This window comes from Apus apus, chromosome 1 (assembly GCF_020740795.1).
Source record: "Apus apus isolate bApuApu2 chromosome 1, bApuApu2.pri.cur, whole genome shotgun sequence".
NCBI lineage: Eukaryota > Metazoa > Chordata > Aves > Apodiformes > Apodidae > Apus > Apus apus.
Genome location: NC_067282.1, coordinates 148,713,525 through 148,732,010, shown reverse-complemented (window position 1 = coordinate 148,732,010; position 18,486 = coordinate 148,713,525). Strand labels below are relative to the sequence as shown.

The 18,486-nt window shown below is 38.5% G+C and overlaps 1 protein-coding gene across 1 annotated transcript in view; it reads left to right on the top strand.

The window, feature by feature from the left end:
* Positions 1–16,837, top strand: part of ALDH1L2 (aldehyde dehydrogenase 1 family member L2) — a 33,875-nt gene extending 17,038 nt beyond the window's left edge. The window contains 15 exon segments of the mRNA XM_051633108.1: positions 48–139; positions 993–1,140; positions 1,843–1,962; positions 3,102–3,229; positions 7,281–7,431; positions 8,141–8,211; positions 8,328–8,433; positions 8,972–9,059; positions 9,803–9,896; positions 10,142–10,238; positions 11,726–11,824; positions 12,519–12,684; positions 13,914–14,019; positions 15,149–15,348; positions 16,711–16,837. Of these exon segments, the coding sequence (XP_051489068.1) occupies positions 48–139; positions 993–1,140; positions 1,843–1,962; positions 3,102–3,229; positions 7,281–7,431; positions 8,141–8,211; positions 8,328–8,433; positions 8,972–9,059; positions 9,803–9,896; positions 10,142–10,238; positions 11,726–11,824; positions 12,519–12,684; positions 13,914–14,019; positions 15,149–15,348; positions 16,711–16,766 (1,722 nt within the window). The 3' untranslated portion in view covers positions 16,767–16,837.
* Positions 16,838–18,486: the final 1,649 nt, after the last annotated feature.

Sequence of the window (18,486 nt, the reverse complement as noted above, 5' to 3'; positions counted from 1 at the left end):
TTAGAGGATTATTCATTATTCCCTCCATTATTTTTATGTATTTTTAGGCTATTTGGAAGGGAATTTTGAGCAATGTTGCTGTAATTGAGGATTCGACAGACTTCTTCAAATCCGGAGCATCCTCTATGCATGTTGTCAGGTAAAAAATATTTAAGTATATTAAAAAATATTTTAAAATATTAAAGGTAACAAAATTTTACTCAGAAGCTAATGGAAGCTGTCATTGTGCTTTTAAATCAGGGTTGATCGAGTAGTAGTAAAAAAAATCTGTATTTTCCAATGCTCTATTTCCTTTCCGGCCTTTGAATATGTGGTAGGGTACTGCTCCCAATTTTAGGAATTATTAATGTAATCCTGCTCTTTCTATTCAAGCAAAATTCCCCTTAACTTCAGGGACATCAGTCAAATGGGTGAGCATGGTGATGCTCAAACCTGTCTGCCTGCAGCGCAGGTATCTCAGGCTGATTAAGAAGCTGAGCAAAGAACACCCCAGAAGGAAAGAGGAGCCCATGCTTACAAGTCCACTGAGTTCATCCTGTGTTGGGTCACCTCAGTTACCTTCTTTTCACAACTCACATATTCCAGGCCATAATATAGAAACAGGATTTCAGTTGTTTTTTTTAAAACAAGCTATTTATTTTCCTTATCACTTACCAGTCTCGTAGAGCTATGAATGTCCTCCATGGACTGGTTGGAGTAGTCCCATATACTATTTTATCAATCATTACATTCTCTTTATTATTTATTTCCAGAAGTTTACCCAAGAGTATTCTAAAGTTGACTTTTTGTTTTCCATAACACCCCCAATTAAACCAGCAGATTTCAGTAAAATGCACAACTTTGGTGCCATTGTCATCAGAGAAACACACACACATACTCACGTGCATACAAACTGGTGCCCCGTTTTGATTCTTTTCAACCTTCTAATTGTTCAATTTTCTGAAGAATTCTTCCATTTGTAATTAAACTTATTCTTTCTTCAAAATCTTTAGAATGTTGGAAGAGATCAAACAGAAATATAGTGGACTTCAACTACAGAATGAGGATGTGTATATGGCCACTAAGTTTGCAGACTTTATTCAAATGGCTGTCAGAAAATTCAGAGGAGAAGACAAAGAAGAAGAGTTAATAATTGATTATGTAAGACCTTTTATTTTTGCCTTTATTTCTTAGTCTTTCTTGGTTTTGGGGGGAGGATAGGTTATTAGACTGCTTGACTGAGTAGGAAAAGCAAACAAATATTTGGTCATACAACTTTTTTCTTTGTAGTTGGTGTTTTGGTTGTTGGGGTTTTTTTTCAATGTATATTTATTTGCATTTTGAAATGGAAGTATATATTTAATGTCACTTATGGTGTTCCAGAAGCCAGGAGATCAAGGACACACAGTAGAGTGTCTCACACACTGCACTCACCTGCCAGTATGCTTCTGCTTTCCTGAGGCAAACAGTGCTAGATTTTTCTCCTAAGAGTCTGTTCAAAAACTGTGTCAAAGGAAGGTTGCACATTTTTAAGTCATTGACCAAGTTGGGATTTCTTGAATTTGGGAATGATGCATTTGATAGAAGTCCACTAGGACCAGCCTTAACCAGGGTTAAGTATTGCTTTGAACATAGAGATACAATGACAAAAAACACAGAAATCTGCTTCACTGTCTCAGAATATGGTCATTTGTGTTCAAGGAGAATATGATTTCCATTTTGCTTTGCTCTTTTGTCCACTTCTAACAGTTGTGTCTATATTGTAAAATGTGGGTGGATGTTTGCTATAGATATCGAAAGCTTGTTAAGAGACTTAAAATCTTGGTTATTAGAAATTTGATTTATTGTTTATTTCACTCTTAGGTTTCAAAAAATGTGAACAACATGACTGTGAATATGCCATACCAGTGCTTCATAAATGGCCAGTTTATAAATGCTGATGATGGAAAAACATATGACACTATAAATCCAGCAGATGGATCAGTGAGTAATTTCTAAAGATGATCAATACCAGTTTACTTAAATGTATTTGCCTATTAAAAAAAAATTAAAATACTAATCAAACAGTGTTCATTAGTACACATTAAACAACTCCTAGAAATATTTTGAAATTTCAATTTACTTCTCTGTCTGTATATTTTACAGTTTTTGCATTCCAGTCAAGCTGCACATTAAAAAAAAAACAACAATTTCCACTTCAAATTCAGCATCAATTTCCATACCCAGCCATATGTTTTATCTTGATTTAATTCCTGTATAGTTTTGCAAACAAAAATTGCTATAGTTTAGTTGGAAAAAAAGTATTTCTGTAGGATGTCATATCTCTTTTCTGTCAAGTCATCAACTTCAGTTTTTATTTTACTTTTTTACAAATCTGATGTCCTATGGCAAGTGTAACTTTAAAATGTCTCCTTAACTTCTCAGTTAGAAAAATGACTCTTCAGTAGGAAGATACATGCAGTTGCACTTTGGTCCTTAACTTTTGAATCTTGGTTGAACAACTCATAAATTATAAACAGGAGTAGTGATTCTGATGTCCCTGTCATTGCCATAATTCTGGAGTAAATATGTTCTGCTGAAACCAATACCACAGATTTCACTACCATCAGAAGTCAGACTGTGGTACTTTTCCTGCAAGTCATTATGGAATTGAATAAAAGTCATAACAGTTAGAATTACAGTGTGTGTATTAATAGAACACATCATAAAATACTACATTTATGTGGTGTCTTATAGTAACAGAAGCTCCATTCCTAAGAAATGGAACATGCAGGAGTCATTTTAGCATGTTTGGATATTAGACCATAAAAACTTGTATAAAGTCATCCAACTCTTGTAATATCACAATAATTTTACTGCTGGAAAGAGAGAGTGAAATCAAGGATGATCCACCTTGATGTGAAGAAGAAGGTAGATCTAGGAATCGGAGTCCCTGCAGTGTCCTCCAAAGTCTGGCCCCTTGGTTGTTTCTGAACTTTCTGCAGCTGGCCTCACCCATGCCAGCTGCCACGGCTGTCAATATTAAGTGTTTGCTTATACCCAGTCAACAAGTTTAGGAGGAAGGATTAACACTGCACATCGTAGCATTTATTTGGAGCTAACACTATGCTGCCTTTGGACAGATCATAGCCAGCGTGTCTTCTGCTTCGCTGGCTGATGTCGACAAGGCAGTGGCAGCAGCAAAGGAGGCATTTGAAAATGGGGAATGGGGAAGAATGAATGCAAGGGAAAGAGGGCGACTCATGTACAGGTACGTAAAAGGCAGCTCGTGTTTGTTTTCTTAAATCTTAGTGGTTTGGTCCTCTGAAGAGTCATTGCATACATTTTCTGAATATGCTAGATATTAATAATCCTGCTGTCAGAGGAACCAGATCTTTTCATGCCTTAATTTACCTCAGTGTACTGGCCCCAGGTCTTAGCTGGCTAACCTTTCTTGTGGCAGAGAAAAATCTTGTGATCTCCTCCTGTTAGTATTTTTTAAATTATTATTTATGAATGGAAAAAAGAATTTGAGAAAATGTCTCTTAAATGCTTGATGACTTCATTTAATCTATATGCTTTTTGTTGCAAGGATTGGAAATTCCCTCACAAAGTTCAAATCCTTCTGTATAAATAAGGCTAAGTTTTACCGGCAGAGTCTACCTATGATAGGTAAGCAGAGACTTTTGCCCTTGCTAAGCCTGCCTCTGCAGTAGCTAAGCACTTCATAGAGTAAACATACAGCCACATTGCCACTAATTTTGAAACAGACTGTAATTGATTCTAGATTTTCCAGGATCTTATCCCAGCATACTTCTCACCTGGCTAAAGTCCAACTTTAGGAGATGGGTTATGGTCTCTTGTGGAAGAATTGTGCTGTGTAGAAACACTCTTAAGATGAATCCCACATGTATCTGGAATACTCCCAGCTCTCATTTCTAACTGTTCCACTGAGTCAGCCCTAGATAATGCCTGGTTCTCTTTTGGGCTGTGTTATTGTTTCAGAAGATAAACAGAGGTTTTGCTGAGTGAATGGTATTTTAATGGTGGATTTTGATTGTTGAAAGACAAAGAGATGATCTTGGAAAGTCAGTCATGCTAGCTAGATATTGTGAGAGTGATACTGGAGACAGCTAATAAAAGCCCCATTCCTATGGATTGTCCATATGTAGGATGCTGCTTCTGGTGCCTGAGAGCAAGCACAGAGAACACTGTCTTGTATGACTTGAAGTTCCAGAGCTTCCCTATAAAGAAGGCCTCTTTCGTGGAGCTATATGAAGAGCTTTCATTGCTTTTTAAGTTCTAGGACATAAAAATGAATAAGTAGACATGAGTAAAGAAGCAGATTGCTACTCCTGAATGTCCCAGGTTCACATTTAGGTAATGTGATGATGGAGAATCAGTTGTCAGCACAGAGGACTAGGCAAATTCCTTTCCTATTCAATATGTGGAAAGATACTAGTTACTGTGCTTGACATAGCAGTTGGCTTTGAGTTAGGATCTTGAATAGACCTGAAACTTCTTCACCCAAGGAACTCATGAAGGAGTAAGTACTGCATGTAAAACACCTTATTCTGCAGGATATAGTTTGCAGGCTCATCAACATTGCTATTGGATGTCCTGGCCGAGTCGATTGTGCTGAGGAGACTGCGTATTTATATATAGGGGGAGAGAAGGATTTGCTTTCACCTTCAACAAATATTATCTTCAATAGTGTGCCAATACCCACTGCTGTATTAAGCCTTTATTGTGCTGTGCCAGGAGGCGAGCCCTGGGCTTCTTAATAGACAGCAGAAGAAGGATCTGTTGCATGGAGAGCAGCTGCAGGATGGTAGCAGGCTGTGGCAAGACACCCTAGCAGCTGATACAGTGGTTTGAAACATGCAACTAGAAGATGATCCTGTCCCTATAAGTCTGCTCTGTTAGCTGAGGAGGAGGAGCATGGGGAAATGTAGTGCTGCACATGGGAAACATGGGTCTGTGTCCACTGTAGTGGATGCAGCAGATAATTTGTTATCACATTAATATAGCTGTAATTTTTACTTCATTGAATGCCTTGGATGTAAATTCCTCTCCACTCTTCTTACCATATCAGTATGGACCAAGTAGATATAATTAGAAACAAAAAACTATTAAAAAATACCATGTTTTACAAGACATTTCAGGCATCTTAGCGAAAGAGCATGAAAGCAGAACTGAAAAGTCTGTTTGTCTCATAAAGGATGTGACCAGACCTTTGAAAAAGGCCCACAGGACTATAAAAGAGTTGAGTAGTCATCACAACAGAAAACAGGCAAGTCTGAACTCATGTTAAAATTAAATATGGTCAGTCACATTTTTCACAAGTGTGCACAGGTGCAAAGCATGTACAAACTTGGGTTTAGTTTGCATAAGGAAGGGAGGAGCACTTGAGAGCCCAAGCTCATTCTGCCCTGAGGAGAAACTTTTAAGGTCTTAGAACTACTGTTCTGTATTGTCCAGTTGAAAGATTTTCAAGTGCAACTATGTTAGGCAAATGGAAAAAGTAATTATTTTACACTGTACAGATTATTTCTGGGTTAAACTCTTCTCTACTTAGGCTACTGGGTCTCTAGGATAGCTATACCAGAGTGTTCCTGCTGTAAATCATCCCCAATATGAATGAAGTAACTCTCTGGTCCACCTTAATTCAAACAAGGCCCCTTTTTCTTTGGTCTCTGTTCACATTACAGTTTTTGAGTGCTAATATTAGGCACGCATTAAATGGAACTTTGTTCTTTGTCTCTGACATGCCATATCCGTTCTTTTACACACTATGGCTGATGCCCTGACCTGTAGTTGGATCTCCAAGTTGCAGTTAAAGCAAAGACCATTTTTCCTCATCTCTGCAGTGCTGCTTTAAATAAGCAGAATTGACATAATGGAAAAATAGGTGTCATACCCAGTTTTGAATACTCTTTATAGTATGTAAAATGCACTTGGTTAAGCTCTTAAAATCACATGGGAGCATCAACTAAACATCTGAGGATCAAAACACAGACAGAAGTTTAAGAAAATCACGGATGCATTTGTTTCATTGCCATGTGAGAAATCTAAGACCTGAATGTAAAAATTCATTCATGCAAATATACCTTTCTGCCTGAGCAGGGACCACTAAAATTACAAGAGCTCCTCATAAGTATAGGTATCTGTCTGTGCAGATGCATTTTTTACACACTCTGATATCTACTGTTAATAATATTTACCAGAGTCTTAGATCCTCAATGTGTTGCTTCATAAATCTAACATGGAGAACTTGAGGCCCAGGCGCAGGGAGACAATAGGCCAGATTCTCAGTGTACCAAGGCATACAAAATGCGATTCACATTACAATTTAGGAACTCTGAATTTGGACATCTGGATGTCTTTGAATCATCTGACACTTAGGTATCTTAGTTCAGACTATACAAAACAGCATTAAGAAGCTAGGTTTCTCAGATCTTAAGCTAGGACTCTGAGTACTCCTTCTTGGTACTTTTGATTACTTGACATTTCTTATGTTGGTGTGTATTTGCTTTCAACTTACTGGTCTGATTTTCTGTAATTGGCTCCTGTAGTACAACAGAAAAAGAGTACAAATTTTCTGACTATTATTTTATTTACAAATATGTAACTGAACAATCAGGTAAGTTTTGACAGTTAATGCCTGCATCCAGTGTCTACTACAGCCAGTGAGGGCCACAAAGATTATGAGAGGGCTAGAGCATCTTTCCTATGAAGACAGGCTGAGGGAATTGGGGCTGTTCAGCCTGGAGAAGAGAAGGCTCCAGGGAGACCTACAGGAAAGCTGGGGAGGGACCTGGGGAGGGACTTTTTCCCAGGGCATGTAGTGATAGAACACAGGGCAATGGCTTTAAACTGGAAGAGGGTAGATTAAGATTAGACATTAGGAAGAAATTCTTCACTGTGAGGGTGGTGAGACACTGGCACAGGTTGCCCAGGGAAGTTGTGGATACCCCCCTCCCTGGAAGTGTTCAAGGCCAGGCTGGATGGGGCTTGGAGCAACCTGGTCTAGTGGGAGGTGTCCCTGCCCATGGCAGGGGTGTGGAATTAAATGAACTTTAATGGTCCCTTCCAACCCAAACCATCCTATGATTCTATGATTTGCAGACTTTAGCAGGCAATTGTTCAAGCTCTTATTGATATTAACATGCAGTAGCTCTTGTTCTCCAAGTTCTCTGCCTCCAAATCCAGTGGGAGTGCAATTTTAATTATTGTTCTTTGCCACACTAAATATAGTTTTAGGCTGTCAGTGGTTAGATGTCACTTCTCTTTGATGTAGATTTTTATTGTTTTTATTAAAGACTTGCAGACCTGATGGAAGAACATCAAGAAGAGTTAGCAACAATAGAGTCTATCGACTCAGGAGCCGTCTACACTTTGGCTTTGAAGACTCATGTTGGAATGTCTGTGCAAACATTCAGATACTTTGCTGGATGGTGTGACAAAATTCAGGCAAGTGAATATGTAAAGGAAATAATCGATGGCGGTGTTTCTCTACGCTCCCCAAAAACAGTATTAGCAAAAATAATGAAGGAATCAAAAAATAAAGCAAACCAGAGTTTTACCTAAAATGGGTCTCCCTGGCAATACTAAAGGACACACTACTTCCAGTTGGAGAATATTAATTTAGAATGTGACTCTAAGAAATCAGTTGAGATGTCGCAGTGGATAATCCTGCTTGGTCAGCTCTTGACTGTTCATGGAGAAGAATGTCATTGTGGCCATCATGCTGCTAAGTGCAGAGCTTCATGTTCTAGGTTACATTCTGACCCAAGCTGGTAAGTTTGCTTAGTGTCACAGCACATGGCACAGGTTCAACAGCATTTCCTCAAGTGTCTTTAAGATCCATAATCAAGAATATAGTTCAGTGTTTTATTGTCCATCACACCCTCACTTTGTGATCTTGCATACTTTTGTTATCTCTGCTTTATTATCTATGGTTTTTTTGTCTATGGTTTGTTCATCCAGCTGAAAACCAGGAGTTGACTACAGTATCCATAGTAGAAAATTACACAGTAGGAGCATCCGTGCCGCTTTCTCTGATGCAAAAATGCTTCTGGTTTTGAAGGCTCCCCCATGGCTTTCCAAAATAAATTTACCAATATATCTGTAATAAATATTCTTAAACAATACCAAGCATTGTCCCTCCTCTGTCTTTTAGGGTGCAACAATTCCAATTAACCAGGCCCGGCCAAACCATAATCTAACATTCACCAAGAAAGAGCCAATAGGGTAAGTATAACTTTTTTTTCTTCTTAGTGACAGCCTTGACATACAGAAAAAAAAAAAAAACATTCAAAAGCTGCCATCAAAATTTTAACCTTTTCCCTGCTTTTCTGTACCTTAAGTGTCTGTGCAATTGTTATTCCCTGGAATTACCCACTGATGATGCTTGCATGGAAGAGCGCAGCGTGCTTGGCTGCAGGCAACACACTCGTGCTCAAGCCAGCTCAGGTAAAAACAAAAAAGTACAGATGACTCTGGTCCTCCATTATTTGTTCAGGCAAAGTAATTCAAGCAATCTAGTGGATTCAGGCCAGCCCTCAGCCTATACTGATACATGGGGTTGTTCCTCCCCAGATGCAGCACTTCACACTCACCCTGGTTGAATTTCATTAAGTTTCTCCCTGCTCAACTCTCCAACCTGTCCAGGTCACACTGGATGGCAGCACAGTCTTCTGGCACATCAACCAGGTTATTAATGAATATATTGAATAGGACTGGAACCAGTACCAGCCCTTGGTGGACCCCACTAGACACAGGTCTCCAACTAGACTCTGTCCCACTTCCCAGAACTCTCTGAGCTCTGTCCTTCAACCAATACCCAGTCCACCTCACTGCCCAATGCACATCCAGTCATATAATCCACACTTCTTGCATTGTCAATACTGTAAGAACAAATACTGTATCAAAATGAAGATGTATTGAATGTAAAAGATATCATCACACATTTAGTTAAAATAGGAGACCTAATAAAAATGTTTTTACTTAGGTCACACCTCTGACTTCCTTGAAGTTTGCAGAACTCTCAGCTAAAGCTGGATTTCCTAAGGGCGTTATAAATATTCTGCCTGGTTCAGGTAAAACTTATCTAGTCATTTTTCTGAAAAGAGTAGGTCATGCTAAAACTGGTGAACTGATTTTACCTTTTTGAAGGCCTGTTATGTAGGTGCATGTATCTTCACAGGTAGTAGGTTTGCATCTATGCCATACAGGGATTTCACATATTTCCAGAACAGAATAGGAAAAAAATGTATGTCACCTGGATCTAGCTAGTGGTAAGAGCTGTCAGCTTTCAACTTTCACAAGTTCACAAAAATAGTGATAAAACATGTGTTAGAAGTGTGTTTCACTTGATTTTAAATCCTCATTTTTTTCTCCTAATCTTGTCATAACTGGGAAGTATTTAAATGTGACTGTGAGAGCTAGAGCAAACTCTTAAGACACGTGTTGGTGACCGTAGGTCATAAGTCCTTACCATGTTACCTGATGTCACCATTTTCCTGTTTCCCCTAAGGAAGAAAAGTGACAATGAAACTGTAAGTGGCAGGCTCTGTTCCAGATTATTCCACCTGCAGTGAAATCTTAGGAAGGAAGTCCTTTAGTCTAGACAGATGGAGTAATCTGGAGACCCTAATGTGATCCAAGTTAACTAATATGAGATTTTTCATACTCATATCAATAAAGCTGTAAATATAAATAAGGATGTGATACTATGCTTGACTGACATTCTGTTAGCTCTTTCTGTGTTACAGTGCTGCTGCTGGAATAGTAAAAATTGCCCATGTACTGTCCAGTTAAGCTGTTTTCCTCACCCCAACAGGTGGCTTAGTGGGACAACACCTGTCTGAACATCCAGATGTTCGCAAAGTTGGATTCACTGGTTCAACACCAACTGGTAAACAGATCATGAAGAGGTACTCTCAGCAAAAGATTCATAAATGAATGCTGCTTAATCTAGTTCTGAAGTATCTTAGCTATATTGTGCATGTAGCAGTAATAGAAAAGCATGATGACATATGGTTGTTTACGTTTATTTAGAATTCTCAGTCACTATTGGAAAATAGAAGTTAATACATTTTCACTAGACATGATTCAAAGGAAATAATGAAATAATATCTTTTAAAGTTGTTTTTTATATTATTATTTATATTTTTTACAGTGCAGCCACTAATCTGAAGAAAGTTTCTCTTGAACTTGGTGGTAAATCACCATTGATCATATTCAATGACTGTGAACTTGACAGAGCTGTAAAAATGGTAATGTTACTTAGAAGTAAGATATATTCAAATCCTTTGTGATACATTCTCACAGTATTGCAATATTCTTCTTGACTTGCCATAAAATGCAGTAGGGAGCCCTGGCATGAAAAATCATGCAATCTGTTAGAAAACAGACTTATTTTTCTTCGGAATGTTTCTTTATGCCAGCACAGTTAAACTGTTCATGCTGCACCAAAGAGGCAGGGATCAGTACCACCAGAAATACGTATTAGGAAATAAAACAAAACAAAGAAGTATATCTGGAAAGTATTTTCACTAGCCAATTTAATACATTAAAATTGATTTGCCAAAATCTGACAACTCAAAAAAACCCACCCCAAAACACTCAAAAAATTTAAACCTGAAAGTGAGTTAAAATACACATGGAGCTCCCTGTTGCCATATAGTTCTTAATTCACCATCAGTCACCATAATCCACCTTTCCAAGCAGCCATAATATGTTTTAAGTTCATAAGTAAGATGTGCAAATGAGAAATTAAGTGGATTTAGGGGGCTTATTTCATACTCTGGTAATCTGATTCATCAAAATGACAGCAGATGCAGTTTGCTCACTAAGAAGCAAACAAAGGCCTTGCTCTCTATACTTACCCAAAGTGCTAATTCTGTGAATTCTCCCAGCAATAACAGGTTCTGCTACCAGGAAGAAGCTAGTATACACTTTCCCCATTTTTGGAGTTTCTTTTGAAGAGTCTGTATGACTGCACAGTGAAGTATATGTGTAAGAACAAAAGCTGAAACTTGGCAGTCAGGGCACTGCTTGGCCCCATCACTGTTCTCAGCTGTACAAGTGAGAGGGTGACACAGAGGTTGGCCTGGGCTATAACTGGCATTGATGGTTTTAAATGATAGTAAAACTGTGCTTTTTTTGTCATGCACTTGACACTAGCACGTGATCCCAGTCATCCCTGCTAACACCAAGACCCTAGGCCTTTGCAGCTGCCAGAAAAACACTTTTTAGGAATTTTACTTGTCCTTCTCTTCCTTCCCCGACTTCCCTATCCCCTTCGAAAAACAATGGTGGGCACCAGTTCTTGGTAAATAAAAAGAAACAAACTGCATGGGGTGTTAATCCACACTCTTGAATAAAGATGAGAGTTAGGTAATGTTCACCCAAATACATGGGGCTATCAACACAAGCAGCATTGCTCTGTGGATTAGCTCAGTTTTATATCCACTGGCCATGCTGCCAGCCCTCTTCTCTGAGATGCTGCAGCAGGTGTTTCTGTGGAATGCTGGTAGAAATGGAAGAGTGGTGCTAATGGGTTCATCCTGAGCTGTTTGTCTCCATGGAAGTGTGTTTGCCAGTTACAAGATTAGTCGGCTTGTTGCATTGCTGGTGTCCCTTTACATAAAGCATTATGTGCTGAAGGTCACAAACACAGAATGCACCTTAAGGAAACAGAGTGAAAAGGAGACTGATCAAAAGGCTGCATTTAAATATGAATTTATTTTCCCCTGCTTAGGGTATGGGAGCAGTGTATTTCAACAAAGGAGAAAACTGCATTGCAGCTGGCAGGCTGTTTGTGGAAGAATCAATCCATGATGAATTTGTTAGAAAAGTGGTAAGATATTCAAAGATAATTTACGGTGGCACAAAGAGCCACTAATTTTATAGACACTTGCACATCTTATTTTCAGTTGTTTCAATTCTAATTATTGCTTATGATAGGCAATGTTGCTTCTCAGGAACCTCTTTACAGGGTTAAAAGGAAGGCATAGAAAGGAGATACATCAGTAATGCACAGATAAGTGACATTGAAGTAGATATTGTACCTTAAGTAATGTTTCATATTTGACTAGGAAAGTAAGATTTAAAAAATTATGGAATTTACATCAATATGATTAAAGACTGCAGTGAAGTTTTTTTAAAAGGCATATTGGAAAGTGTAACTAGATTAATACAAAGGTTATTAAAAATCCAGTAATCATCACACTGTAACAGTGGAAAATTAATTTATCTACCTCAAGATCAGGAAATCAGTATTACTAACCACTGTAAAAGCTTAATGTTTTACATACTTGTCTTAACGGCAGAAAAGAATGGATACATAAAAACAGCATAAAAAAATCTTTCAGAAGAAATCATCAAGCCTAAGACACCATGGCATTTTAGAAAGTGCATTCTGCCTTCTAGGAATCCAGCCCTTTCTTAGAGCCAGATTTCATAGTACAAACAATGAAACATCCCAAATCACTGGTCACTTTAACAACTATTTGCTGTGTTTTGTAACTTCCTTTTGATCGGGTGACCCACAGGTGGAAGAGATAAAAAAGATGAAAATTGGTGACCCGCTTGATAGATCTACAGATCATGGTCCACAAAATCACAAGGCACATTTGGAAAAGCTGCTGCAATATTGCGAAACTGGGGTGAAAGAAGGAGCCACTCTAGTGTATGGAGGAAAACAAGTTTGTAGACCAGGTAAAACGCTTTTCAAACATGTTTGGAACTTTTACACTTTAAAAGTCATCATGGTTGTGTCTGCTGCATGATGTGAAGTAGCAATATCATGGGAACAGTAGCAGGTATGTCCAAGATAACACTTGAGAACTGGGCTTTCAAGTGTCCTGTTAAGAGAAATTGTGCAACTGAAGCATAACATGAAATTAGATCAGAATCTAGTCTATACAAGAACCTTTTGCTCATTTATTCCTGTTGTTTATGGGGCATTGAGGCCTTTTGTACAACATTCTTGAACTATCAAGTACCATAACTAAATTCCACCTGGGTCAACAAAACACTAAAGATGACTGAGGAAAATGCTGGCAGAGTCTGCATAAGGTATTATTATTATAAATCTTTTTTTTGCTATCTAAAGAATATGAAAACTAAGTTTAATGGAAAGGAATGAAGGCAGTATTTGCTTATTAACATCTGTTCTGTATCAATAATGAAGGTTAACCTTTTGTGCTTTTTCAAAACACAATATTTGCATCCCTAAATAAAATGAAAGTGATTTGCAACTATATGAAATCAATGTAATGAAGCTAAATGGGAAATCTTACGTGAAGGGGAAGCAGTTACTGGATACCTCTGAAGCTGATTTTACCCACTCACAACGAAATACGCTTGCTCAGAGATGCAGGCAACCAGGACAGTCCTTGACTGGCAACAATGAACTAGTTTTTGGACAGGTTTTTACACCCTTTAGAAATGAATAGGTGTTAGGAAGAGGCCTCAGAATTTCTTTTACTTTAGCGTCCACAAATCTTAGGCAAAGTTGCTGCCTGTGGCATGTTTTCCTTTGTTTGGAATGTGCAGATCATTATGGCTACAGTGTATATTCTTGTAAGGTATTGGGAAAGAGAGTCCCCTGTGACATGTTCTAACCTTGTCTTCCTGCTGTTAAAGAGTGCAGGATTTCTCCCGAGGAGTCCCCTGGGCTGTGGCACACACATCTCCTGACCTGGCAGGGAACAGCAGTTGTTGCTCTGATCAATACAGGCCATGCTTCTAACTCTTTTTTTCTGCCGTTTCTCTGGTTCTTATACACATGCATTTCCATTCATACTTCATTCGTATCAATCTTAATGTTTTCTGTTTCAAGTCTCAATGTATCTCTGACCTCAAAATATGGAAAAGAAATGGCCTGGACAGTACAAAACAAAGTGTTTCCACCATGCTTAAATGATGCTCTATTGTCCATTTAGGTTTCTTCATGGAACCCACTGTATTCACAGATGTTGAAGACCACATGTATATTGCACAGGAAGAGTCCTTTGGTCCTGTGATGGTGATTTCTAAATTTAAAAATGGGTATGTTCTGTTAGAAACTTTCTCATTTTCTAAATGGAGAAATGATAGCATATGTAGTATGATTTTGTTAAATCTCCTAAGACTAGTCTGAATACCTAGATCCTCTTCCAGCTAAATTGTGATAAAATATCTTTTTTTAGTAAGGGGTATCCTGCTCCATGTTGATACAGAACTAAAGCTATTACCAGTGACAGGATAGAACGCAGCTCTTAATTGACAGTTCTTAAATAAGTCCTAGCATTCAGTGAAACATTTTTACTGAAGTTGATGTGGTAATTGCAAAAGCTTCATCAAATTACAAAATGTGTATTTTTTCCATTGGAATCACTTACTTTCCTCTGTCACGAAAGACCGCAGAGCCTTGCTGTGCGTTGTGTAATGCTGGCACATGACTGCTGCAAGTGAAGATCCCTCCGTGTTTGTTGTAGACTGCCAGTTTTAACAGCTTTCGTTCCAATTCATAGGAATTATTTTACACACAGGTGGGATTAAAACCCTGTATAGAAACTTCATGTCACTACTACAGGTTTCATTTTCTGCAGTTTGAGAATGAAGTTAAGAACCACCCACGCAGACAACCCTTCATGTCTATAAATTACGTATGGTGATAAGGGACTGTATTGAGTTTTTTAAAGTGTTATTATTATGGATTTTTGCAGATGAGATGCAAACAGAATACAGCACTCTGGACATGGCCTGAAAAGTTGTTATCTCTTTGAAAGTCTCAGTTTCAGCACTTATTCTCCATTAACTTAAGCAGGGCCAAAATTTTAGCAAACACCCATCATCTGCAGCCAAGCTCTGCTTTACAAGTATTTTTATATTCTTCTCAATCCCCAAGTTGTACTGTAGCTGAGCAAAGTTGGTATGCATAGTGCAGCTTGTCCTTTGACATTTCTTAGTGTAGATCTTAACTACTGAAATGTAACATTACGAGCTTTACAAGTTTGAAGCGAGGGTATGAATTTCCATAGATCTGTCAGATTCACGCACTGATACATTGTCTTTGAAAAGCTGACTGCAGAGGACTGAGCGTGGGAAAAGGTGCTCCAATGACATGGAAGGTGGAAGGTTGCCAACTTTTGTTTATTTTACCTGGTTGCAATTAAATAATTTCTTTCCTCCACAGGGACGTCGATGGAGTGCTGAGACGGGCAAATACCACAGAATATGGTTTAGCTTCCGGAGTTTTCACAAAAGACATAAGCAAAGCTCTCTACATCAGTGAAAAGCTAGAAGCTGGAACAGTTTTTATTAACACATATAACAAAACTGATGTGGCGGCACCATTTGGTGGATTTAAACAGTCTGGCTTTGGGAAAGATTTAGGTAAGTTGTTCTCTCCCTCCCTTGTTTCTCATCTGACAGTCCAAAACAATGAAAAATCCACCTTACTTGTGTATAGTCTGGCTAGTAAAACATGAGCTATGGGTGCATTTCTTGCATCTCCTATATTCCTCCATAGAATCATAGGGGTTGAAAGGGACCTCTGAAGATCAAGTCCAAACCCCCTGCTGCAGCAGGAAGGCCTAGGGCAAGTCACATAGGAATACATCCAGATGGGTCTTGAAAATCTCCAGAGAAGGAGACTCCACAAGCTCTCTGGGCAGCCTGTTCCAGTGCTCTGTCACCTTCACAGTAAAGAAGTTTTTCCACGTGTTGAGGTGGAACTTCCTGTGTTGCAGCTTGGTGCTGTTTCCCCTTGTCCTATCACAGGGCACCACTGAAAAGAGACTGGTCCATTCTTGACATCCACCATTCAGATAGTTATAGACATTAATAAGGTCCCCTCTTAGTCTTCTCCAATTACAGTCATCTATTTCCTCTCCCATCCCTTCAGTATTCCCACCTCAGTACCTCCAGTTCAGCCCTTCCTGTATGTTTTCTAAATAACGTCTGGGCACGCCGAGTATTCCTCTCCAACTCTGCTCAGAGCAGTCACATTACAGCTTGTCCAGACCCTTGTACAAGATATGAAATGCTGTCAAGCAGCAAAGGTACTGGCCAAAATATTCTTTCCTTTCCCTGAGGGAGAACACTAATTTAGGCTTCTCCTCTAAACTTGTAAGAACACGAGAAATTTTTTTACGCCTTAAAATGTCATCAGAATTTGCCAACAGCCACAGAGAAAGATACATAAAGTCTTGTCTTTTCAAAACCAGTTTTTAAGAAAGTGAGGTCTAGTCTGTCAGAGAAACTTTACAAGCTGGGACAGATCAAACCTCATGGCAAAGAAAAATTAAAGAAAAATATTGTTCAGTGATACAACAGATTTTTGCCTTTGGAATCTCTAGCAAGTTATCAGACATTTCCTGAAACCAAAACAAGTAATAGTATCAGGGGGAAAAAAATCACCAATTTTCACACAGCTGCTTTGCCCTGGGCAAAACCAAGCTTTGTATTTTCAACAGAGAGTCCCAAATGGCCATCTTGAGACTGCCAGAGTTCAGTCCCACCCAGGTGGCTGCTGGTGAAATTCCAGCTCCTTTTACTTTCTACATCTGTTTGGTTTGGCCTCTTCTTGTCAAACCAGTTTTGTAAATCTCAGTGGGAGGGTAAGTTAGTTAGATTCAGCTGTTCCTTAAGGACTCATATATTGGCTAAACCAGTTTATTTTCTTAATAATATAGTCTGGGAAAACATTCTCTCATTTAGCTGCTGTTCTAACCGGTGAATATTGTGCTTGTACAGGTGAAGAAGCTCTTCATGAGTATCTTAGAACCAAGGCTATCACTGTGGAATATTAAAGCAACAGCCTCACTTGGAAAGTAAACTTTCAGAAGAGTTTGAATCATAATGACTCCATGAAGCACTTAATCCTATGCCCATGATATACTGACTTCAGTGCTATGAGTGAAAAAACCCAACAGACCAAACCAAAACACCCATTCCATGGATAAGTCTCTATAAATCAGGTCCAAATTTTAGTCTCACTGAAGAAATAAAAGCATCTGGAATTTGACCTGAAATTATTTAAATTATGCAGTAGCAGTTGGTAGTACAATACCCTTGAAAAAAATGCCAAGAAAATGGTTTGGCTTATTTTTTTAAATGCAACTGAAGTTCTCACATGCCTCACATTTGTGTGAACATATTTACACAATCATTTAAAATCCTTACTCATTAGGCTTCTCCTAAAGTTGAACTAAAATATACTTATTATGCCATTTTTGCTATAAACCTGTTCAAGATTTACAGTAGCAACTAAACATTCTGCTCTGGTGATTCTTCAGCAGTACAGAAAACCTTTGTGCCATAAGAAGTAACTCAATGCAAGGAAGTGCACTTACTATGATCTTTGTATAGTACATACAGAGTTCACCATTGGCGTTAAACTATGCATATCAAGCTAAAGTTACTGAAAATATTTTATATCTTTTTGTTGATACAAAATGTGTGATCTGCCTGCAATTTGAAAGGTGGTTACATTAACAGATTAAAATCACTTTTTGTGTCTGTGCTCTGTTATCACTGTTTTGTACTGTGTTACTACTTTCTATTTCATACTTTGTCTTTCTTAGTCAACTGGAAAATCTCTTGTAAAATGACTGAGTTAAGATGTTGGCTTTCAAACTTTCTTCAGTCTGAAGGAAATTTTCCACAGAAAGAGACCTTATCTAATAAACTAAGCCTGCTAAGACCACTTGCTCTTCTTAGATCACAACTGCACACAAACCTTAATCTGATCTGTGGGCTGCCATTAAAAATAGCAGTTCCATTGTTTGATTCCCATCCTTCCCATTCCCTGTTCAATCAGTTAATCCCAGTAAATTCCAGTACATCAAGCTCCCTTCAATTTTTAAGAAGCTGCCTTGTGATAGGTACTGGAATCCTTGTTATTTCTTATTACAAGTATTACAGAAACAGATCTTAAGAGAAAACTATAGATCTAAGTACAGGATTCAAAATTAATTCTGTACATAACCCCAGGTTTCAAGTTCAGTATTTGAGCAAATACAATAGAGGAAATTTTCCTTTAATATATATAAAAATACAAAGTTCCTTTAAGAAACAACCAATGACATCCAGGAGTGTGACAGGTACTTCTGAAATGCAAACTGATCTGTGAAGTAAATACAACAGCCCGAATCATTGTATTTGACCTGAGGTAAGGATGAATGAGACACACTTCCATTGACTGTGGTTTCACAACTGCTTCAAGCCAACCCAAGTACACACCAGCTGAAAACTCACCTTGTTATTCCTCTGGCAGTGACAGTTGTTAATAAAATGGAGAGGACAGAAACGTGGCAGGGGAAGTGGGAGATGGAAAGTGTAGCTTACAGCAACTGTAACGCCAGAGAGGCAGACTTGACTTCTGTTTAAGTACAGAAGGTCTCTGCACTACAGCCACAAACATTCCCGATGTGAGCTGGTAACCTACCTTGAGAGACAGAGAGCTCAGGGCAAGGCACAAAGGGTAAGTAATCCTTTGCTGAACTCTCTGTTGTCATGGCTGTCCTTACC